The sequence below is a fragment of the Callionymus lyra genome, chromosome 11 (assembly GCF_982586985.1).
Source record: "Callionymus lyra chromosome 11, fCalLyr1.hap1.1, whole genome shotgun sequence".
Lineage (NCBI taxonomy): Eukaryota > Metazoa > Chordata > Actinopteri > Syngnathiformes > Callionymidae > Callionymus > Callionymus lyra.
Genome location: NC_141828.1, coordinates 16,467,723 through 16,492,455, shown reverse-complemented (window position 1 = coordinate 16,492,455; position 24,733 = coordinate 16,467,723). Strand labels below are relative to the sequence as shown.

The 24,733-nt window shown below is 35.5% G+C and overlaps 1 protein-coding gene across 13 annotated transcripts in view; it reads left to right on the top strand.

Annotated features, from left to right (window-relative positions):
• The window catches only part of LOC148069397 (neurexin-1a-like), a 250,064-nt gene that overhangs the window by 110,876 nt on the left and 114,455 nt on the right, over window positions 1–24,733 (top strand). For 9 of the 13 annotated variants that reach the window (XM_087802393.1, XM_087802401.1, XM_087802398.1 and 6 more), the window contains 4 exons: window positions 1,142–1,332; window positions 2,610–2,783; window positions 4,364–4,390; window positions 6,183–6,302. In XM_087802393.1, coding sequence (XP_087658519.1) covers window positions 1,142–1,332; window positions 2,610–2,783; window positions 4,364–4,390; window positions 6,183–6,302 — 512 coding nt within the window. The remainder of the gene's footprint in view (window positions 1–1,141; window positions 1,333–2,609; window positions 2,784–4,363; window positions 4,391–6,182; window positions 6,303–24,733) is intronic. The other 4 variants (XM_087802404.1, XM_087802402.1, XM_087802399.1 and 1 more) reach the window with 1 other exon arrangement.

The window sequence follows — 24,733 nt, the reverse complement described above, 5'->3', positions numbered from 1 at the left end:
TTTTAATCATAGACCATAGTTAATATCTGTTGAAATATATTTTTTTTAATTAAAAAATGGAGATTTGTATTTATATTTCAAGTGTGAGAATGATTAAAATCTGGTTTAGATTGATATTCACCGTAGAAAAATGTATTTTTTATTCGGAAAAAAGTGATAAAATAAAATAAATCAACAACAATAAAGAGTGAAAAAATCTCACTCTGAATATAAGTTGATTTGTTTCTTATATTAATACTATAAATTCAAAGAATATTAATTTATATTTACTTATTAATAAAGTAATGGTTTTATAAAGTGCTAATCATCAGCTTAGGTTTTATTATATTAAGTATTGACCTTAAATTAGAAATAAATAACATTTAAAAGAGATTTTGAGTTTTTGTAGTGTAGTGTTTTAGGTCTAAATATCTGTTGAATAGTTAAGAATGAAATATACTTTGTTTCTCACTTTGTTTTTGTAGCTTAAAAGCGAAAGCATCATTTTCTTGAAGCAACGCAGATGATTTCAGACTCAAACTGAAGAATAAACTTCACTCTTTGTAACATTATCCCCGGGTTTCCCACAGTTTTCTATGTCATTACTTATTTAGATTCCTTCCTTATCACCTTCACGCCAGAGTATTTTCCTGGAAGAGCTTTTGGCTATTGGTGTTACTTTAATCTTCACCAAAGCACATACAAAAAAATAGCCGACATAAAAGAGCATCAACGACGCGAGGACACACTTTTTATGCTGAACTGCTTCCATTAAACGTCTTCTTTTAAGTAACGCCCGAGGTTAAAGGTATTAATTAATGTGGGGGAACATTAAAGTCTTACATTTTAATTAAAAACCAGCATAGGAATCGTAAGCTGCCCATAAACCAGAATTTAAGGACAATTTGTTCTGATTATAAAAACAGCTGCACTGTCTGATAATGTCGTATCTCCACGTGACTAAAGTTGCTCTATTTACCCACTTTAAAAGTAGTTTTGAGTTCTATTTTTTAACATTATCCTGTTTGCATTTTTGTATTTTTTATGGTTTTAAATCCCTCAATAAAGTCCATTATGAACATGTAATACCTTGATAGTGTTACATTGATCTCCTCCTGTACATTCCTGATTGTAATCCATCATTTTCTTGTTGTGGTTCCAGGTATCTTCATTATGTGTCTGACCTCGGCAACGGAGCACATTTGATCAAGGGCAACTCCAACAAGCCTTTGAACGACAACCACTGGCACAACGTCATCATCTCCAGAGACACGAACAACCTTCACACCGTCAAGATCGATACCAAGGTCACCACCCAGACCACATCCGGAGCCAAAAACCTCGACCTCAAAGGTGAGCGGCAGCACGACTTTCTATCATCATTTTTTGGGGTGGTTTGACTCGTGTCGTGCAGTAATGCAGTGAAGGCAGACTGAACCTGCTCTTATATCACTCACTATCTTCTACTCGGATGCCCTTGAGCTCAGTTTTAATGACCATCTGTCCCAACATATAATCTCACAGAGGCTGAGAATTTATGCTTAATTGACTACTTTTTATTGTGAAGCTCCTCAAGTTCATTCTCATGTCAGCTTTAACACTGTTATACAAGGTTTTATGGCAAATTACACATTAATAACAAACTATAAGTATATAATGATACTGCTACGTCTACTACTACTACTACTACTACTACTACTACTACTCTACTACTACTAATGCTACTGCTACTACTACTACTACTACTATGACTGCTACAACTAATAATATTTATAATCATAAAGTTCGTTATTAAAAATAAAAAATATTAAGATTATATTATCATTTCTGCCTATTTTAGAATTACCTAATTTTGCTTTTATTTACTTAAGATACTGGATGGACATTTTCCATTTTCTCTGCATAGCATTCATAGCCACATACTTTTCCATACAAACCAACAATACATGCATTTAAAATTATATATGATCAAGAACACAAAGTTTTTTTTTAGTGTTTTTTTTGCACATAGTAAAATGGAAATCAGAGACATTTTTTTCAATATGAAATTAAAATATTAATATAATTACAATAACCATAATATTATAATAGCAACAATAATAATATGATAATGAAACATGATAACAATAATAATATGATAATAAATAACAATAATAATAATAATAACTCGAATAATAAATAAGAAGTGGGAAGTTTAAAATGATCACATGATCACATGGCTATTTAAAAAAATATATATAGTTGGTCTAATCTATTGTATAGATTGAAAAGTTTCGAAATAACTACGTCTTATGATTGTGAATTTTTTTTTTTGTAGTTTGTAAATTAGTTTCAGGAGTTACTTATTTTTTTTCAGGAACATGTACTTTTGTTTCAGAGTTAACTTAGTTTTGTTTTTCACTTCAAGGCCACCGTAGTTTACATGCAAATGTACAAAGTTGTCTTATTAATAAGAAATCTAATTAGGAAAAAGGAAATAACTACTGAAAGCATACAAAAGAAGCACGAACAGTTTCTAAAGATCAGGTAACGATAGTACAGGTAGATGGTCAATGTCAATACACGCCATTTGTCGCTCTATCCACCAGGAGTCGCTGTTGTTTCACTCTAACATTTGATCCCGTCTTCAGGAAACCTCTACATTGGTGGTGTGGCGAAGGAAATGTTCAAGGAGCTTCCCAAACTTGTCCACGCCAAAGAAGGCTTCCAGGGCTGTCTGGCATCAGTGGACCTGAACGGCCGCCTCCCAGACCTGATGTCGGACGCCCTGGACTGTGTAGGGCAAATAGAAAGAGGATGTGAAGGTGAGAAAAAAAAAAGTGTCTTCAAGGCTTATCAAAGTTCTACCGTTTCACTGAACCTTCCATGTCAAACACACAAACTCCAACCTGTAGCTGATAATTTAAAGATCCGTGACCAGGTTTTGTTGGAATACATCAAAACCCGACATCCGCTCCACACGCGACGGTTTCTGTTTCACTCGCCCATAATCTGATTATTTTCTGTGCCATATTTGTACTCGCACAGAGATCCCCTACTTTCTCCCCGCCCGTCTTTTGTGCCACGCCTGCTTGCACGATGTGAGAGTTTGCCAGAAGCAATCCTTCTTGAATAATGTATGAGGACTTTGTTGCTCGCATGAATATCATTTGCCCGGTCTAATGTGTTCTCCGTATCCAGTGACAATATTTGATTTTTTATTTTTTTTTGTACAATGTCACTCACCGCTTCTCATTTCACAATTCATCCGCTCTTTTCTGTCGAGTGAACCACTTCTGATTTGTTCACGTTACAGCGTCGCACGGGTAATCAAATTTAACGCCCCGTGTTCGCCACACTTGAGGTTGTTCTCGATAATAAAGTATTTTTTAAAGTCGTTTTGCCTGAAGTCAGGGGAAACTAAAGAAGTCAATGTTTCAGTTTCGAGGGTCCAAACTTTTTATATTTATATTATGTTTTTATATTCATTTACCAAAACATATATAAATGTAAACGTCAATCATATCACTGTGTTTTCAAAGTATCTGTAATATTTTCATTTAAAATTTGATAATAAATATAAAAAATGTACTTCCTCCATACATAAAAAAAAGTTTGTGGCAGGTCGCACATTTGTTTTTTAGAAAAGTACAATTGCAACAGTGGGAACTTTCCTTTTCCTAAGGGGCCACGTGTAAGGGACCGTCAACCCAAAAGTAAAAGAATAGAAGAACAAAATGGAAAAAAATAAAAATCCATCCAAACATGCAAGTATAATATTAATTAAATATTCATTTATTAATTACATTCTTTCTCCAAATATGATCTCAATATTCACTGAAATAGTTTTAAGGGGCTAAGAGAAGGACAAAAAAATAAAGGGGAAAATCGAATCAATACATCTTAAGAAAGTTATATTAAGAGTAACTACTAGCATAAAAATATATATAAAATACTATGCTGTCGGAAGAAAATGTTCTCCTCTGACCTCAACTCATAATAACTAAATTGAAAACTAAAGACCCACTTTACATTTTCACATTCAGAATTTGATTTTCTTTAATTCAATTTTTCTTTTCCTGAAACCTTAAAAAATGACTCTCTAACTCAACCATAGTTGAAATGAAAGAAACCACCGTCTCCGACTGACTGACGTGTTATAATAAGTATAGAACAGCAACCTGAGTTTAACAGACGGTAAGCCACGAGAGCAGAGACTGCCATCTAGTGGAGTCTGAAGGTAAAGACGGTGCCTCATGAAGCGTCATCAGCCCATCACTACACCAACCCCTGTGTCTTCTCTCTGTCCGTCTCCTTCCTCCTCCTCCTCTTGGCTCGGCGTCTCTCTGTGTTTGACTAACAGCTGCTATACTTTCTTCCTTCCCGATGATTTCGCTGACAAAAGTTGCATTGATGAAAGCTGACTTGCAAGGTAGATAGATCATGTGTGTTTGATTTCAAGTGTGAGACCCCAGTCCCCCCCTCTGAACCCGCAATGCCTCGACTCCCACTTGCCCCGACTCTACCTTCACTGTCCACAACCCCTTGAGCAAAGGTGACTGGCCGTTTGGACATTCACCCACCAACCATAAGGAAATGACGACAGTCCCATATGAATACCAGGAAGAAGTCTGCAATGGAATTCTATGGGATCACATTTTTTTGTTGTTGTAATTATTTTATTAATATTTGCTGCATGAACTTACTATTGAACTGTATCTTTGTTTATTATTTAAGTATATGCTAAAAATAGTTTATTTGCATGACATCACATGCATGGATTTTATAATTAACATGTTAATTTCTTCTTTGTTCCCCCCATTAGTATTTTTTTTATCTTTATGAATAAGTTCATTGTTGTTGTAAATTGTTTTTCATTCATATTTGCCTTAATTTTTAAATAAATAATAATTGTGTAATAATTTTAATAATTATAGAGTTTAAAATTACGTTTCATTTTATTTTAATTTTTTAATATATAAATCTGTTTACTTAAAATATTTTTTCTCTTAAGAATGAATTGCAGAATAATAACAAAAACTAGTGACGGGCTGATGAAGCTTCATGAAGCAGTTGTCAGTAGGTGGCGCCATCAGTTTAAAAATGATGTTCAAAAAAAAATTAAAATAGTGCAGACCGCCATCTAGTGGTAAAAAAAAAGTGGAAAAATAATGACACTGCTTCATGAAGCTTCATCAGACCCACACTACAAAATACCTCAAAATAATAATAATAATAATAATAAATGTACATTTGTAAACTTGTACAAATCACTGTTTCCATCACATTTACAAACTCATAAATGATATTCATGAACTCTTGTATTAACACGTCTCTTACATATTCAGAGATTTAACCTTTGGATTATAAGGTAAAATGTAGGTCTTCTTTATGTTTCGATTTGTTTATTTTGTAGAATTAAAATCGTCAAAGAAATAAAAACAAGTGAAATAAAATGAAGAAAATAGGCCTGAGATCTATTCAGTGCCAAAATCGTCAAAATTATGAGAAAATATTAAGTGTGAGAAAATGATATCTGAATTTAATCCTGATTATTTGTTCAGTTTAAATTAGTAATTTTGTCAAAAAGGAAAGTCATTTTTAAGATACAAGAAAGTCTCTTAACTGTGGATTCAAACAGATAATTTAAATTCAGTGTTAACATTGTAATATATGTAATATTGTTTCCATGAGTGACTTCTGTTGTGCCTCTGACAGCGTTTTCACATGCTGTTGTCTATCTTAATTTCTATTTCTTTCATATTTCAAAGTGGATTACAATTTCATGAAATAGTCTTTGGTGCAGGTACCTTTAATTTGTTTTAGTTTGTAAAAGTATGGTAAATTTTGATATTTATTGTTTTATTTGTCTGTATTTTTAAACCGTTATTATTAAATGTTAAATGAATGAACATAAACAGCATCATTTAATTCAGAATTGATAACTTTTAACTTACAAAGTTATGATTTGCCTTTTTATATATTTTAAAAGGGATTCTGGCGTGAGGTGGTTGATTTAGAACGAGCCGGTTCTGTATAAACTATGCTGTTGGTGTGTTTGCTCAGCATAAGTTTATTTATACTGTTATTATTTGTTTCTTTGCAGAAACCTGTTGTTTATTTGTGTGTGATTTTGAGTACAGAGCCCAACAAACCGCTCTGGCGTCCCTCGTAAGAATCAGTTTGACTGATTCCCCCCCCCCCCATTTGTCTCCATCTTTCAGGCCCGAGCACCACCTGCCAAGAGGACTCCTGCGCCAACCAGGGGGTGTGTCTCCAGCAGTGGGAGGGCTTCAGCTGCGACTGCTCCATGACCACGTACGGCGGGCCGCTGTGCAACGACGGTAGGACGCCCTCAAACTGTTGCTAGCATGAAGCCCATATCCCGGTTTCCTTCTCTGCGAGATCGCAAGATGAATGGATTGCGTGAGATAGATAAGATTCCGTCCATCTGTTGGTCTAATTAAATCCCTCCTGGAAGTAATATGCGTCGAAAGCCTGATGGTGGGTGTGATAACGGTTGATATTTTTATGTCAAGTCGCTTCACAAGAAAAAAAAAAAAGTTTTCAGATCTAAAGTTGGAAGTCGGTTTTGCTCAACCATCTCGGTTCCCTTGTGAAAATAATGTTTCATGATAAAACAGTTTCCTGATAATACAAAATGTTCCTCTATATGTTGGATTTAAAGCTAGCTATGTTGTTTGGTTAATTGATTCACCACTAGAGGGAAGGAACTCAACTGCATTGTGCAAAAAAAATTAAATCATGACGTAAATAACTAAGCATATAAAATGGTTTAGTAGTCGCCATGCGGCATTCGCTGGAGTGCACGTTTGAGCGCATCATCACTGTGTGACATCAGCTGAAAGTTATGAGCCATTAATCTCTCTTAAATGAGCATTCGGTAGTATGTTCTCATTAATGCTGGGCTTCGGAGGAAACTGGGGTAATGTCTGCTCCACCTCGGAAAATGGTCTACTCTCGTATGCAAAATATGCACGGGGGATCTTGTTTGGTCATTATTTTCTTCTGCAGTAGCTCACGCAGTGAGCGGTGGATGTGCATTAGGAAGAAAAGAACAGAGTGGGCACAGGAGGGGAAAGTTTTTTTTTGTTTTTTTATCAATGTTAATGGATTCTGTGTCATTTAAACCAGCCTGATATGAGCGAAATCAATAACACTGTGATGAAATGTTGCACTTATGATGATTATGTATGAGGCCGACGTACTTACAGTAGAATGTGGATTAAATTCACTATTTTGATCACAATTTTTTAGTATAAAGATGTATATACTTGTCTATATTGGGAGATTAAAGATCTGTGGACTGTATCCTCTCGTTCCCAGTCAGTGCTGCGTCCTCACTGGATTTTGATATTCATTTAGCTGCGGACAAGGTAGTAAATAGTAGAAAAGTAAAAGTAGAAAAAGTAGTATAAGTATAAGTAGTAGTAGTATTAGTAGTAAAAGTAGTAGTGGAAGTAGTAGTGGAATTAGTAGTAGAAGTATAAAAAGTAGGTCAAAGTGGAAGGAGCTGAAACATGAGTTGAGGATTTTTTTTCAAGTACTTGACTATAGTGTTGCAGAATTTACAGACCACATGACCAATTTCTAACCTCTTTGGTTTCTTTTAAAGCTAAAATATGTTCAAAAAAAGCTAGACTGAGTGGACTGTATCCTCTTGTTCCCAGTCAGTGCTGAAATCTCTCTGGATTTTAATGTTCAATTAGCTGCGGACAAGGTAGTAAATAGTAGAAAAGTAAAAGTAGAAATAGTAGTATAAGTAGGAGTAGTATTAGTAGTGGAAGTAGTAGTGGAATTATTAGTAGAAGTATAAAAAGTAGGTCAAAGTGGAAGGAGTTGAAGATTTTTTTTCGAGTACTTGACTATAGTGTTGCAGAATTTACAGACCACATGACCAATTTCTAACAGCTTTGATTTATTTTGAAGCCAAAATATGTTAAAAAAAAAGCTCCAATGAGTGGACTGTATCCTCTCGTTCCCGGTCAGTGCTGCGATCTCACTGGATTTTGATGTTCATTTAGCTGCGGACAAGGTAGTGACTGCTGCAATGTAACATCCAGAAGTTACATTGCAACAGAAAGTTGTAAACTATTAAACGTAGTAGTAGACTTGGTAGTAAAAGTAGAGGTAGTAGTAGAAATAGTAGTAGAAGTAGTAGTGTAAGTAGTAGAGGAATAAGTAGTTAAAGTAGAATAAATGGAATTAGTATTTAAAGTAGAAATTGTAGAAAAGTAAAAGTAGTAGTAGTATTAGTAGTAGAAGTATAAGATGTAGAGTTAGTAGTAAATGTATAAATAGTAGAAAAGTAAAAGTAGAAACAGTAATATAAGTTGAAGTATTAGTATTAGTAGTAGTGGAAGTAGTAGTGGAATTAGTAGTAGAAGTATAACAAGTAGGTAAAAGTGGAAGGAGTTGAAACATGAGTTGAAGATTTTTTTTCAAGTACTTGACTATAGTGTTGCAGAATTTACAGACCACATGACCAATTTCTAACCTCTTTGGTTTCTTTTAAAGCTAAAATATGTTCAAAAAAAGCTAGACTGAGTGGACTGTATCCTCTTGTTCCCAGTCAGTGCTGAAATCTCTCTGGATTTTAATGTTCAATTAGCTGCGGACAAGGTAGTAAATAGTAGAAAAGTAAAAGTAGAAATAGTAGTATAAGTAGGAGTAGTATTAGTAGTGGAAGTAGTAGTGGAATTATTAGTAGAAGTATAAAAAGTAGGTCAAAGTGGAAGGAGTTGAAGATTTTTTTTCGAGTACTTGACTATAGTGTTGCAGAATTTACAGACCACATGACCAATTTCTAACAGCTTTGATTTATTTTGAAGCCAAAATATGTTAAAAAAAAAGCTCCAATGAGTGGACTGTATCCTCTCGTTCCCGGTCAGTGCTGCGATCTCACTGGATTTTGATTTTCATTTAGCTGCGGACAAGGTAGTGACTGCTGCAATGTAACATCCAGAAGTTACATTGCAACAGAAAGTTGTAAACTATTAAACGTAGTAGTAGACTTGGTAGTAAAAGTAGAGGTAGTAGTAGAAATAGTAGTAGAAGTAGTAGTGTAAGTAGTAGAGGAATAAGTAGTTAAAGTAGAATAAATGGAATTAGTATTTAAAGTAGAAATTGTAGAAAAGTAAAAGTAGTAGTAGTATTAGTAGTAGAAGTATAAGATGTAGAGTTAGTAGTAAATGTATAAATAGTAGAAAAGTAAAAGTAGAAACAGTAATATAAGTTGAAGTATTAGTATTAGTAGTAGTGGAAGTAGTAGTGGAATTAGTAGTAGAAGTATAACAAGTAGGTAAAAGTGGAAGGAGTTGAAACATGAGTTGAAGATTTTTTTTCAAGTACTTGACTATAGTGTTGCAGAATTTACAGACCACATGACCAATTTCTAACCTCTTTGGTTTCTTTTAAAGCTAAAATATGTTCAAAAAAAGCTAGACTGAGTGGACTGTATCCTCTTGTTCCCAGTCAGTGCTGAAATCTCTCTGGATTTTAATGTTCAATTAGCTGCGGACAAGGTAGTAAATAGTAGAAAAGTAAAAGTAGAAATAGTAGTATAAGTAGGAGTAGTATTAGTAGTGGAAGTAGTAGTGGAATTATTAGTAGAAGTATAAAAAGTAGGTCAAAGTGGAAGGAGTTGAAGATTTTTTTTCGAGTACTTGACTATAGTGTTGCAGAATTTACAGACCACATGACCAATTTCTAACAGCTTTGATTTATTTTGAAGCCAAAATATGTTAAAAAAAAAGCTCCAATGAGTGGACTGTATCCTCTCGTTCCCGGTCAGTGCTGCGATCTCACTGGATTTTGATGTTCATTTAGCTGCGGACAAGGTAGTGACTGCTGCAATGTAACATCCAGAAGTTATATTGCAACAGAAAGTTGTAAACTATTAAACGTAGTAGTAGACTTGGTAGTAAAAGTAGAGGTAGTAGTAGAAATAGTAGTAGAAGTAGTAGTGTAAGTAGTAGAGGAATAAGTAGTTAAAGTAGAATAAATGGAATTAGTATTTAAAGTAGAAATTGTAGAAAAGTAAAAGTAGTAGTAGTATTAGTAGTAGAAGTATAAGATGTAGAGTTAGTAGTAAATGTATAAATAGTAGAAAAGTAAAAGTAGAAACAGTAATATAAGTTGAAGTATTAGTATTAGTAGTAGTGGAAGTAGTAGTGGAATTAGTAGTAGAAGTATAACAAGTAGGTAAAAGTGGAAGGAGTTGAAACATGAGTTGAAGATTTTTTTTCGAGTACTTGACTATAGTGTTGCAGAATTTACAGACCACATGAGCAATTTCTAGCCGCTTTGATTTCTTTTGAAACCAAAATATGTTCAAAAAAAGCTCGACTGAGTGGACTGTATCCTCTCGTTCCCAGTCAGTGCTGCGATCTCACTGGATTTTGATGTTCATTTATCTGCGGACAAGGTAGCGACTGCTGCAATTTTACATCCAGAAGTTATATTGCAACAGAAAAATTAATAAATGCCATCAATATTTGCATGTTAAATGTAAAATGACACCCACTTCATTTGAACTATAAACTGTAAAACAAATTAAAACTTTGATAACAACAAAACATGGATTTTTCCAAGCCTATAATTGTTAGAGTGCTGTCAAATATTGATAAACTATCGTGAAAAAGATAAATCCCTATGTCAATATTTTCGTTGGTCTATTTTACTTTACAAAAAAGGGGGGGGGGAGATTTGTGAAACACAAACTCGGTACTATCTTGTTGCTCCCTCTAATTCAAATTGTTCATTTTTGTTGGACATTTTTTATTTTTCAGTGTTTTTCTTCCACATCTTAAAGCATTAAAAAGCTGCACGGTGCTTAATAGGTTGGAGACCCCTGCTTTAGTGCATTATGAAGAAGCAATATAAAAGAGTGTACAAGAGGAAACAGAAAAATAGGATACTCTTAGAAAATCAGCTAATGTTGCCACACAGGGAATCTGCCAAGGAGGATTTATGAGGAGGAGAAGTGAAGATAAATATCGTTGGCTTTTAGTCTGTGCTGATAGATAGTCATGAGGATACCGGAGGCAGCGGCGAGACGGTGAGAGAAAAATCTCCAAGCAAAGTGTCACCTTTAACAAGTTTTATTTGCATAAGCTAAAACGAATACTTACTAAAGAGCCAAACGTTTGGATAGAGAAATATCATGAACACGAACAAAGGAAAAACAAATCACGAGTTACTGAGCTCGTACACCTACTCTGAGCAGCTTTTTCTCAGAGCAGTCCAGTACTTTTTCTTTGACTGTTCTTCAAGCATGACATGATGAAAGTCTTTCAGCCTCTCAGGAAACTGCAGCACCTTTCACTCTGGGACAATTGTTGAAATGATGACAGAGAGGTGAAAACAAACTCCTCATCATCTCACCGACTGTGTCCGCGGTGATCAAGCCAGATCTTGTGCTGATTACAGACAGCGTGTCTCAGGATGAACTTGGATTGGACACTTTAACATCAAAAAACATTTTTTGAACAAAGGCATGGCCGGTAATTGCTCATATAAAAGTATAAATAATAACTAAAAAAATGCATTTCCAGAAGAAAATGCAGTGTGAATGCTGACGCTGGTGTGCTGTGGAAGTAGAAGGGGAATTAGTAGTAGTAGACATAGTATAAGTAGTAGTGGAATAAGTAGTTAAAGTAGATGTGGAATTAGTAGTACAATTAGAAGTAGTAGAATAATTAGTAGTAAAAGTAGAAATTGTAGAAAAGTAAAAGTAGTAGTAGAATTAGTAGTAAAATTATAACTAGTAGTAGTATTAGTAGTGGAATTAGTAGTTAAAGTGGAAGATGTAGAATTACTAGTAAACATATAAATAGTACAAAAGTAAAAGTAGAAAAAGTAGTATTTGTAGTAGTGGAAGTAGCAGTGGAATTAGTAGTAGAAGTATAAAAAGTAGGTCATAGTGGAAGGAGTTGAAAGCATTTCTTAAACAAGCTGAATTGATAAAAGTTTGAACGGTTAAAATCGGATAACATTTGTGTGAGGAGAAGCAGCATTCACACAATGTATGCTTCCCAGCATTCACGCAATGAATGCTTCCCAGCATTCACACAATTACTTACTTACTAAGGTAGGGTTGACAGACTACTAAAATTGCAAACCCAATGTTGACACCGATGAAGACATTCTTTAGTCTATCTGAATATATTTTCCATAATATGTGGATAAAAAATGATTATATTTAAAAAGCTATTAAAAAAAAAACTAATAATTAAAAAAATAAAAAGTAAATTAAAGCTAATGCAAATAATTGCCAATTAATACCCCAATTATATAATATTATATAAAAATACTACAATTTGAATTTGGCATATTCCATGAGATGTAGATGCAACAGTTCTTTTTACTTTCACAGCTTCAGGAAACTTAGGATCCTATCTTTTCGTTTGTCACTGCAGTCAGTGGTGGGATTAGCTGTAAATGATTAGGGTTATTTACTAGTCGACTTCTCTCTGATTTTCATTATAATTTTACTTTTTTTAACAAGCAAGTACTTTTGTAATGTCTGACTATTTTCTCCCATTATCGTGACTAAGGGTTCAGTGACGTAATGATCCAATTAAAGGCGAAAAAGATAAAACACTTAGTTATTTTGGATAAACATTTATTCCAATTTTAAAGTCATTATTTAATTTCTATGATTCTGTTTGCTAGAAAGTTACATTCTTTCTTTCTTTCAAACAGTATTTTAAAGCCAACTCACTGCGATAGTTAAAGGATGCATTTAGATTCACGGTGAGTCTCGCTGTGAGGAGAATTCAGTGCGAAAAGAAAAGATTCAGGATTACAGGATAAGAGTAATGTGAAAGAACTGAAGGTAGAAAATGGAAACTTTTAGCATATTTCATAAGAAATTAACACATTCTTCACTGTGCTCGGTGTCATTTTAAAAGCACCTATAATGAGAATATTATGGGACATTTAATGCATTACAAAGTAAGGCTCGGTTCCTCAGGCAACATCTAATCCACATTTCAATAACAGCCATTAGTTAATAACATTGGCTTGTTTAAGTATTAGGAATGTTTTCATGTTGATATATGTATATGCATATATATGATAAATAGTATTTAATTACTAGGTTGTATAGTATTTTCAAGTGGAGTAACACAAGTGTTTTTCTTTTTAAGATTTGTCAGATTTGAGAATCCAAAGAGTGGATTGATAAACTATTTAAGTGTGTCTTAAATAGATCTTGGACCTCTATTGTATCATCAGTATGTGTCTGTTCGTACAAAACTCGCTTTTAATTAAAATATTTACATTAGAAAATGATCTTAAGCCCCGCCCACTGAAACACTGTCCTTTTTCTGGAGAAAAACTACACCTGCTGTACTGTGATTGATCAAGCATCAAGGTTGGTCACTGCGTGTCACCAATTCAGGAAGTCTGCACCTCCAAGGGACTCATTCTCTAAACAAAGCAGGGCATGATTACAGATGGCTGGAGGAGTTGAAGCCATTATGATGTCATAATTGACACCGCTCTCGTAACCTCTCTTTCGCTGAGATTGCAGAAGGGGGAGAACTTTATAAAGCACCAACTTCAAAACATGGTCATGATGAGGGACTTACTGCATCTTGGGGACTTCAATATTTGATGTGAGTGAGTCAGCAAAGTTGTGTTTTCACATTAGTCGCCTTTTAAATGAGCTCAAGCAGAGGTTTAAATGATTTGGTGGTTTGGTTTGTACTCAAAGCTAACTTTACAACTTGTTTAATGTGCTCTACTTTCCGACCAGCGCCTTGTGTGCATGTCAGGGGTCTTGACTTGAACTGAAGTCTAGACTTCCTGGGGCGTTCTGCCTGTCGTTTTCAACCCCCTGAGTTTAATGCACACGGACAAAAAGAATGGTGTTTGCTGTTGAGTTTAAGTGGGTCGTGGAGAGGCCACATCGGGTTAGGCCGGGGACTCCACGCAATCTTAATCTCGCCTGGCTGCTCACACAACCGGAGCTATTAGTGCCGTGTCAATATTGTATCAACAATGAAGGTAGTCCGCTCTGGTGCCATTGACTTGGCACGAGAGAGGGATCGGATTCCCCACCCGACGATCACTAATGTTCTAAGCTAATATTCATTCTCGAGTAGGTCACTTAAGAGTGGACCGTCTGAGCCCTGGGGCACCTTAAGGCTCGGTTAATTGACCTTGACAGAGCTATTATGGACTTAGGACACAATTTTCTGAGATAACTAAGACCAAGTGTCACAAATAGGGTCCCTCAGTTAAAAGGCTGTTGGTGAGATAGTGAATTGCTCCTTTAACTATTTGGTTGAAAAATAAACCACAGTTACAAAGCAGACAAAAATCCATCCAATTTTTGACAGTTTGAATCCGCTTATTTCTCTAAGAAGCGTCTGAACTATGGTCGCCTAGAAATGCAAAAACAAATCTAAAAACTCTGAAACAATTTAAGAAAATAGATGAACTCATTAACCCTTGTTTATATCTCAGGGTCAATATGACCCGGAGGTCCAAAAACAAAAGTTTTTTAGTATCCCTTGTGTTTTCTCTGGGTCAAGGTGAAGGGATAACACAACCCCACAACAGCCCCTGGGATATCTTTACCCCGAGATAACACAAGGCTTAAACTAATCTACAAATTGGATGCAGTTTGTTTTTGTTTTACTTTTTTCTAATTTTTCTTTTCTGATTTCTTTCTATTTTTCTTTCTTCGAACGTTTCTTTTTTCCAAAGTTTGTTTTATCACTCTGTAAATGAGCTTCAGGGTATCTAAATGTTTCCTGACTTTGTTTATTCATTTTAGATTTTTAGATTTTTTTTTTTAAAGTTTGTACATTTGTTTCGTGAGGTTTTTAAATTTGTTTATTTGACTTACAATAACTCGTGTCACCATGCTCTTGCTTTTCACATGAATAATACATGATCTTAGTACTTAGATTGATCTACTCACAACAATGCTTTACTCTGCATTGTTGGAATCCAAGCAACTATTTTAAAAATAAATGACTAAATCATCAACATTCTTTTAACTGTATATTTTTGGTTTATTTATTTTATCTATCTTTGTGACACTCACAAATACATTCTACCCCAAGTACAACTCTACTTTCTATCTTTTTTTCCCCCATGACTAAATTTAACTCGCCACCAAATTGGAAAAATAAAAAAAGCTAAAACATCAAACTGCTATTCAAGCTTTAAGAGGTATCCATTTATTTTTGCAAACCCTCTTTATTACAGCCTCGTATTGACTGGCAGGCTGGCATGAAGTATGGCTGTCCTTTTTCTGCAGATAACTGGAGCGCCCAGTTAGGGCTGGACACTTTGTTCAATCAATACGAGTCGACTTTCCTCACTGTTGCCAAGACGAGTGAAAACACTTGAGCAAACAGCCTGCTGTCACATGGAGTAATGCTCTCTTTGCCCTCGATGTGGACCTTTCCTAATGCTGCCGAGCGAATCAAATCCACAGATCTGAAAATGTTTGAGCTTCAGTGTGTACTGAACGCTTGGCCTAGCTTTGAAGAGCCCCGAGATATAGGACGAGCGACACTTTATTGCAAATAAGCACATGTGCTAACAATTATTACAACGATGTTTTAATAGGAATATTTTTATTTTCTTACATTGGATGTTATCTCCACAAATTGTCATAGAGGATCAGGTATTTAAGAGTATATTTTCATGATTGTTACCTTTGCTAACTTTTTCCGCCACATATTTGGTTACCATTCCTCATCGTTATGCAGAAAGTTTCTTCATGATGATAGAGTTATCGAATTTAAATGGGTTCCTGTGGAAGAAATTGTGGCCAAGTGTGGCAGGAAGTCTGTTGGCATGGAAACCTGGTCCGCCTCACTCTCAGTGTGGATGCTGTAACACATCTGTAACTCTGCACTAGCAGATGAGATTCGCTGCAAGGAGCGGGCGTATCATCACTACCATCTCTTACACACACGCACACATGTACGTCTGTAACTTAATAATCCACTTGAGCGATGATAAACCAGAGCATACAGATGTGAGGATGAATAATAATGCCACGTTTTTTTTTTGATGCAGCTTCACGCTGGCTGGAAAGTTGGAGATTATGAATTATGATTATTAGAATTGCTTCATTAACTTCATGCTGCTTTTAACATGCAAAGCACTTTTTCATCAAAGTTTCTTGGCTGAGAAAACATGTCTTCATTATGATGTTCCAGTAATCGAAGTCTCATCACAAACCCCCGTGACAAAGTTATTCTTCTGTGTTTTTAATAATAGGTAGCCTGGAGGAGAGACTTGACAGGAAATAAGACGTAGTTGTTTCCTCAAAACAATACTAATTAAAGTGTTGAGGAAGAAAAAAAAAAAAGGAGCGTCTGCTAAACTACCCCGCTGGGTGTAACTCTGACACGGTGAATATCCGCCTCTCACATAGCTCAGACAAATAAACATGACTCCTGGGATGAACTGCAGTGAAAAGGTGTCTTCTAAAAATAATGATATTTATAGAACAATGTTTCTTTTAGAAAAATATCTTAAAATGACTAGTACAATATGATTTTCTGTTGCACTGTATGGATACTTTAAAAACACTGACATTTTGTAGTTAGGATCAGTTCAGATAATAAAATGTATAAACAAAATAAAATAAAAAAATCCATCTAGTATCTGTGAGATAGAATATTTGACCAGACAAATTAATTCTCCTTATTTCTATATGAAGCGCCTGAACTACCGCGAACTAGAAAGGCAAAAACAAATTTACAAAAATCTTAAAGAAATTGATAAATTAATTAAAAATACTACCAATTCTTTGCAGTTTGCAATAGTTTTTCATGAGTTGGTATTTTCTTTTTCTTGCCTTTTTTTTCCATTTTTTTTTTGTGTTATGAATTTGTAAATGGGCTTCAGGGTATGCAAATATATTTCATGAGTTTTTCAATTTGTTTTATTTTTGGTTGTTTATGGTCAACATTTCAGTAGTTCATACCAATACCAGTACATTTTTTCGATAGTTCGATCCCATTTAAAAAAAACAAGAAAAGCCTTTACTTTTAAATTTATTAAATGAAGAAATTACAACACAAACACAATAGTTTAACATTCAAAGGGTGGTGATGGTAAGATTATTTGTTTTACATATAAAATTAAATCAAATCAAATGTTTAATAAAAACTATTAAACATTCGAACAGTGTTGATGAGCAGCCTTGCACTTCATGTGTATTCGGTACTAAATTAACCGCTACAAAAATAACTGGTACAGCTTTTTCTGCTATAGCTGTTTGGTTTTGTGACGACTCTGATTTGTTTTGCAATTCCCAGCTTCCATACTTTTCACTGAGCCTCTGCCATATCACCATATATGCCGTTACTTTTATATTGTTGAGCCTTTTCAGGAATGATTTTAGTACTTAGAAAGATATTCCTCAGACGAATCGTAGTTACTCACAACAATACTTTACACTGCATTGCTGGAATACCAAACATCCAGACATTCTAGACATTGGTTAGATGAAAGGAAAGGTGTAGCTATCAGTCAGCTTATGTTCCCTGCTGCTTCTTATTCAACGTATAAATATCACCTGGTGTCCTTTTTTCATCATACTGTGGTTAAAATCACTGTCATGGCTTATTCAAACATCACTTAAATGTCTGGTCCTGGGAAAAAAAAGAATCCAATCCAAATATATCTGACGTTTTAGGTCAAAAGACGACAAGCAAAGACGAACTTTTAGATTTCAAAACACGTTTCTGTACCTTTCCGTTTTCAAATTTGAATGAGATAAATGAAATCGAATCACCTGTTTTCCGTCAATAGACGTTTCTCCACATAGTTTGAGCACAAAGAGACTTCATCTGTTACTTGTGCATTACTTCCCCGAACACAATAAAGCACGTCTCAGTCTGTGTGCGGCTTGCAAATCAGTCTCCAAAGCAAACAAACAAGTGTTTAGACATTCTGAGAACCACTGTGAATTTCCAAGTAATATTAAAATATTCACAAAAGGGATTAGACAATGCATACTCAGCCTGCTTTCTTCACCACGGGAAGGTCACAGAGACTTATTTTCCTTCTCCTTAAATAGTACATTTCTCTTAGATTTAAGCCGCAAAATAGATTTTCTCTATAGTGTGTCAACAAAAGAAACCAAATCACTCAGCAGTAGAATAATATACAAAGCTTTGTGTCTCAAATCTTTAACTTTTTGTTGCTGAAACGGAGGTCTTTAAATCAGAACTCCAAGTTTTCTTGCAAGTTTTAAAATATACGAGTGCAAGATCAGGATTCAGAAGCCGTGGTGGAATATTTCATCTTATTATGATGATGAACTACTCCTTACTGTTCAAGTACCAGAAGAATTTAAATGTGATGAATATGTTATGTGCGTCCTGCAGAAAGAAATGGAGAAGTCATGATCCCAATCTGTTCTGGTGCCTTCGAGTATATGTGAAGTAACTTTTTAAGGCCTTTGCACACGTCCTCTTCCTTGCCTTCGAGTGGATCATTGATATACCTTTCCTTTGAGGAAGAGAATCAAACATTTTCTTGTTAAAGAAGTACCATGTTATAGGATTTATGACTACATTGTTTCATGCATTAATGCATTTATTTTCTTAGGAAACGAATGTAAGATAATAGTTTCCATGCAAATTGGAAGTTCCTCACATTATCTCACTGTGTAAAGTTTAAACCTCTTCCACTGCTCTTGGGGAAAAAATATTAAAATAACTCTTGTCCAGAAACCTTAGACCAGCTGGACCCAAGTGCTGGAAGCTGCTAAAGATAAAAAGGAAATGAACGAGAAAAAAAAATTAAAGCACACAAATAAAAAATAGTGAAAAGACAAACAAAACAACACAAGCTTACAAGAAAGTATAAGAAAACTCAATGGGAGGGCAAAGTTACTAGCATAAGTTTGGACAATCTGACACCACGTACTGGAACCAGAAATCTCATGGCTTCAGCGCTGATTGACCATAGGTTCCAGTCAGGTTTAACCTCTTGAGAAGGTTTGTCCAAATATGTTGACATTACATTATTGTTTTCTATCACCATTATATAGAGACAAACTTGCACCATTTTGTCCACCACTTATTACTAAAATAAGAAAAGAAAAACAAAATACAAACAAGGTTTCGGTCTCAAGATGTTAAACCGTTCTACTCATGATAGCCTGTGGCCTTTTTTTTGTAGCAACTACCAAATAATATTTCTCAGGAAAGCATTTTGCTCTAAATCATTATTTCCTGACCCAGAATACATTACCTCCCGCTAAAGTGCATACCCACTGTGTGGTCTATGCTCCCTGCAGATGCTCAAATGTCCAATAAAATAACATGTCCTGACCTATTACCACCTCCAGCTTTTTTTTTTAAGTGTCCAGCTGCTTCACTGTTCATCTTCGTTCTACTTGTCAACATGTGGAAACGTGATTGGACTTACAGGTTTATGTAATTCTCAACTTTATATCTGCAAAAATATTCAGTGAGAGGCATCTAGCTTTTGCATGGAAGCAGATGGTAATTAACTCTACCTCAAGTACAAGCATTTGGATTAGAGTTGCGGTTAGAGTTGGGGTTAGGATAAGGGTAGACAGTAGGATAGAACACCTTAAAACACAAGATGGTTGATAAAAGTTGGTCAGTCCAAGGTCCAAACAAATGGCTTTTTTTTTTAAAAAAAGGAAGAAATTTGCGTGAGGAAAACAGGAAAATAAACAAAAATTAAGGCAATAAAGTCATTATCAAAACAGGAATACTGGAAAAAAAACAACATTAAAAATGACATACCATTAGAAAGCCTTACCATTCAGTCATTGTTAGTTGTACCACGATAAATGAGGAGATACATTCCGGCGTCTGATGCCTGGTTCAGACATAGGGTGTGTCCCAAATCGCGCACTTAATATTTTGAGTGCACAAGTGCGTCCCGATGAAAAGTTTGCGAAAATGTAGTGCCCAATGTGCACTCCAATGGCCAGAAAATGCACACTTTCCACCCTTAATGACCGCCATATTAGTGATGTAGATGAGGCTAAACAGAAGATACGTCACCGACTATGCATCTTCAGATCAGATACCGGCGTAAATGTCTCGAGAAAAAACTATATTTTACCACAAAACAACACAACAACAGTTATAACAAAATGAAACGCAACTTAATAACTTGTTTCAATTGGCGAAAAGCCCTGTCAAGTGTCTGCGATAGGTTGCTTGCAATCAGTGTTACAAAGTAGTAGAAGAAGAACTTTCTTGTAAGTGTGTATTACAGTGTGTGATTTGAGACAGTACTACCCTGTCGAAATCTGTGCACTTTGAAAGTAATTGCACTGTCTTACAGTGTATTGTAAAGCAGTGCACAAGAGAAGTGCGCGATTTGAGGAACAGCAATAGGTTGCCAGTGGCACATTAAAGAAAAGAAATACTGAAAAGAAATGCATTCCGACATCTTAACTTAGCAGGAATGCTTCTTTCAGTGTACAAGGAATCTCTCATTTCTTTGAGGTGACATCAGGCTTTTTTTTTTGCAATTTCTGACTTTAAAACAACATCAGCCTTTCCTTGCAGATCCCATTTCTTTGTTCTTTTTACGTTTCAAGTTAGTAGCTTCCCGTTGGTTACAGTGCTCCAAGTCATGGCAGTGCTGCAGCGTCCATTGACAAAAGAGAAGGGGACGGCGTCCTTGGCCTGGTTAAGATTGAGCACTCGGAGAAGGATTTCTGCCGAGACAGAGAGACGGAGACAGTTGCCCCAGTGGCTCACTGCATCTTGGAATGTGTCAGGAGAAAGAAAGAAAGCCTCCAGTAAGCTGACGACCTGTGTCCCCTATCTGTCTTACTGACACTTTGGATTGAATTTAAAGAAACAACCTTGTCGTACACAAGCGCAGGTACCAACCTCAACCAAGTGATGTTTTAATGTAATTCCAACCATGCAAAGCATCTGGACAGAAGTGAATAATCACACGGTTTTTTTTCTTCTGTGGGATCCTGTTTTTCTGGGCATATAGCAATCCCATATGGATCTTCATATAATCCAAATATCACACCAGAGATTGCATTTTATAATTTCAGCAGACCTTTATTAGGATAGATTGAACTGTCGATAAGAGTGTTAAATCACATACTTGGACAGTGATACATTTCCTAGATGCAATTAGCAGCTCAATATAATTTAAACATGTGATGAATATATTGGTGCCTTTGCACAGCTTAATGATATTAATAGATTTAATTAGGTCAATGCCACAATGAATTGGGTTTGAAAGGTAGTTACTTATGTAGGTAGTTAGGTTGGTGGAAATGGATAGATAAATTGAGAGATGGATGGATGCATGGATAAATGCATAAATTGATTGATGGATTTATATATGATAGATGGATGAATACATTAATATATGGATTTATAGATGGATGTATGAATCGTTCGTTAGTTTCCTCGGTTTGTTCGGTCGTAAGTGGTTAGCTCTTTAGCTCATTCGGTAGTTAGCTCGTTCATTCGTTTTTTTGGTTAATTTGTTCGTTGTTTAGATAAATAGTTAGTTGTTCTGATTCACAATTAGTTGTTTAAATAAATAATTAGTTGTTCAGATTCATAGTTAGTTAATTGGATTAATAGTTCATTCTTTGGATTCATAGTTAGTTAATTGGATTAATAGTTCATTCTTTGGATTCATAGTTAGTTGTTTAGATAAATAGTTGGGTAAATAGTAATTTTGTTAAATAGATATATAGGTACATAAGTAGATGGATAGATGGATGGATAGATTTTTCATTCGTTTGTTAGCTCTTTAGCTCATTTGATCATTAGTTAGCATGTTAGCTGGTTCATGTGTTCGTTCATTAGCTCGTTTTTCGGTTTGCTTGTTTGTCTGTTAGCTTGTTTGTTCATGTTTTCATTTGTTTGTTAATTGTTTATATAAATAGTTGGTTGTTCCGATTCATAGTTATTTTGTTATATTAAGAGTTAGTTAGGTAAATCGTTAGTTACTTAGTTTGATAAATGTGTAAATGAATAAAGATCAATAGGTATATGGATAGAGGGATGGATGATAGATGATAGATAGATGGATAAAAAGATGGACCGACGGATGGACGAACGGATGTATGGATGGATGGATGGATAGACAGATTGATGGATAGATTGATAGATAGACAGTTAGACGGATAGACGGACTAATAGACAGATTGATGGATGGACTGATAGACAGAATGATAGACAGATTGATATAGTGATAGATAAATGGATGGATGGACGGACAGACGGATGGATGGATGGATAAAAAGATAGATGGATGGATGGATAGAAAGACAGATGGATAGATCCTCATAATAGAAGGAGAGTCATGGATTGCATTATCCTAAATGAACTGAGTGCTACAGAGATCAGCTCACAGTTCACAGGCTTTGATGCGTTCTCCACAAATCATAACAATCTGATGGTCTCTGCTTGCATGCGTGTATGCTCTAGTTCTTTAATCCAATAATCAGTGACTGTGCAGCAGCATAGACAAGAATTTGAGAGATAATAGCAGTCGTTGGTAAATTGGCAATCTCACGCCACGGCTAAAAAAAAAAGCTCAGCTTCACGTGAGCCACGTGACTCTGAGGGCGCCGAGCACTCCAGGTCGACGCTCCGGTGACCTGTGGAGGTCAACAGTCCTGCCACTCACACGGATAAAGCGCCGTGACAGGCGGGGGGGCCCTGGTGTATTATCCTCCCCTAACAAAGCAATATTGACACATCTCTCTGTGTACAGTACACAGTCTGTGAGTTGACGTGTTGACTCGCTGTAGCTGCCTGATCCCATCATGTCACGTCTCGAAAATGACTAAGACAACGTTTCTATTTTTACACGCATTAGAACGGCTTTCTCCTCTTACCCCTTCATCGTGGAGCATATTTGGATGAGAGGTGACAGATGCGATATTTGTACGGCGCTGACAGTTCTGAAGAGGGCTCAGGATTAATATTGTATGTCAGAACAATATCACAGCGGATATCTGACGCGCCCGTGACAAGTGTGACACCGGCTGGTTTGTAGTGGAAGCGGACGGGTGCTCGCGAACGTGTTGCGAAACAAATACACTTTGATCCTCATTGGTTCATCAATGACGACGAGGGGCTCGAAACGATCAATCATTCGATAGCCGTGACCTGCCAATCAATACGAGGATGAAGAGGATAATGCCTTGTTATTGATTTTACGCGACTTAGTTGTGAGATCATGAACAGTTTTCCAAGACAAATTATTTATGACTGTGACTAATAAATATTTCATCTTTTCTATGAAATTAAATGCAAAGTCTTACTAGCTTTGGAACGATGTTCCTCTCTCTTTTGAGATCTTCCTCTCTCTCGCTTGATGGATCTACTGACTCCTTCAAGAAACATCTTAAGACGTTTTTATTTGTTCAGGCTTTTCCTTGATTTTTTTGAACTCCTGTTGTGTTATCAGTTTTATCTTGATCTTTAAAGTATATACTTTATTGAATATTGTTTTGATTGTTTAAGCGCTTTGTGACCCTGGTCTGGAAAAGCGCTATACAAATAAAAATGACTTACTTACTTACTTACTTACCACTAAAATAACATTAAGGTTATTTTGAACAGAACTCTTAAAGGGGCAACCTTTATTAACGATGCATCTTAAACTATAAGTGCCCAAACGTGTGGAGGTACAACAGCTTCATGGCCCAGAAGACCCTGGTCATTATCCACCTGACACTTGGCAGGAATAATTGCTCATCTGAAGTGAAGTCACCAGGAATAATTCCCTCCTGGTGCTGCTGTCTCCAGAGACGCGTCGATAGCAGTGTGACACAGATGTGCTCTCCAGTGCACGACAGGTAGAGCAGGTTCATGCATGAGTCGTCCAGCACGCTTGTTTCGCTCTTAACCAGGAATATTGTGGGATACATCTGCAGGGCTTTATTCACACTCACCGTTTGGATGTTGTATGGAAGTCATGTTGGTTTACTTTCAATAATGGATTTGTGATACATCTATGTTGCAGTAATCCATTTTAACTACATTTTTAATGTGTTTATCTTATAATTATATTTGTTTTCTGACTTAATTGTTTTCTTCTTCACCCTGAGCTGATGCTGTTTTTATTCATTGTACTTTTTAAAGTACAATGTTATTGCTTGAGTAAACTTGTTTTTTTTAATCATTTTAAATCAAATGTGGGCCACATTTTAAACAATGTCGGTTGTGAGGGGTAATCAGACCAAAATATAGAAGACAAAAATCAAATATAAATAGGCCAAAATTATGATTTCTTTAGTTTTTCTTTGACATCATCTTTGTTTTTCCAAATATTTTTTTAATTCATTTCAATTTTTTAAGGGGCAATAAATGCTCACAAATATTATACACTATAGTTGTATTTAGAGACTAGTAATGTGTAATATAAATACATAAAAATAAAATAGTTAGTTTCTACATTATCTCCACATCATGAAGGCCACATGGAAACAGTCAAAGAGCCGCATGTGGTCGCCTTGTTTCTTCCCTTGCTCTGTGTTTTTGATGGAAATCATTAGAAAGTTTTAAATTCCAACCCCAAAAAGGAAAAAACAGTGATGTACTTTATATGAAACATTCAAAAGACTTTTCCAGCAGTCACTTGATCAAAATGATGCCATGTCTCATTTCATCAGTAAATTTGAGACAAATAATATAAAGCAGTTACATTATTGTTTCATGATGCGTCATTTACCTAGAAATCAAACGTGTGATACAAACACCGAATCTCTAAAATCCTAACATTATTC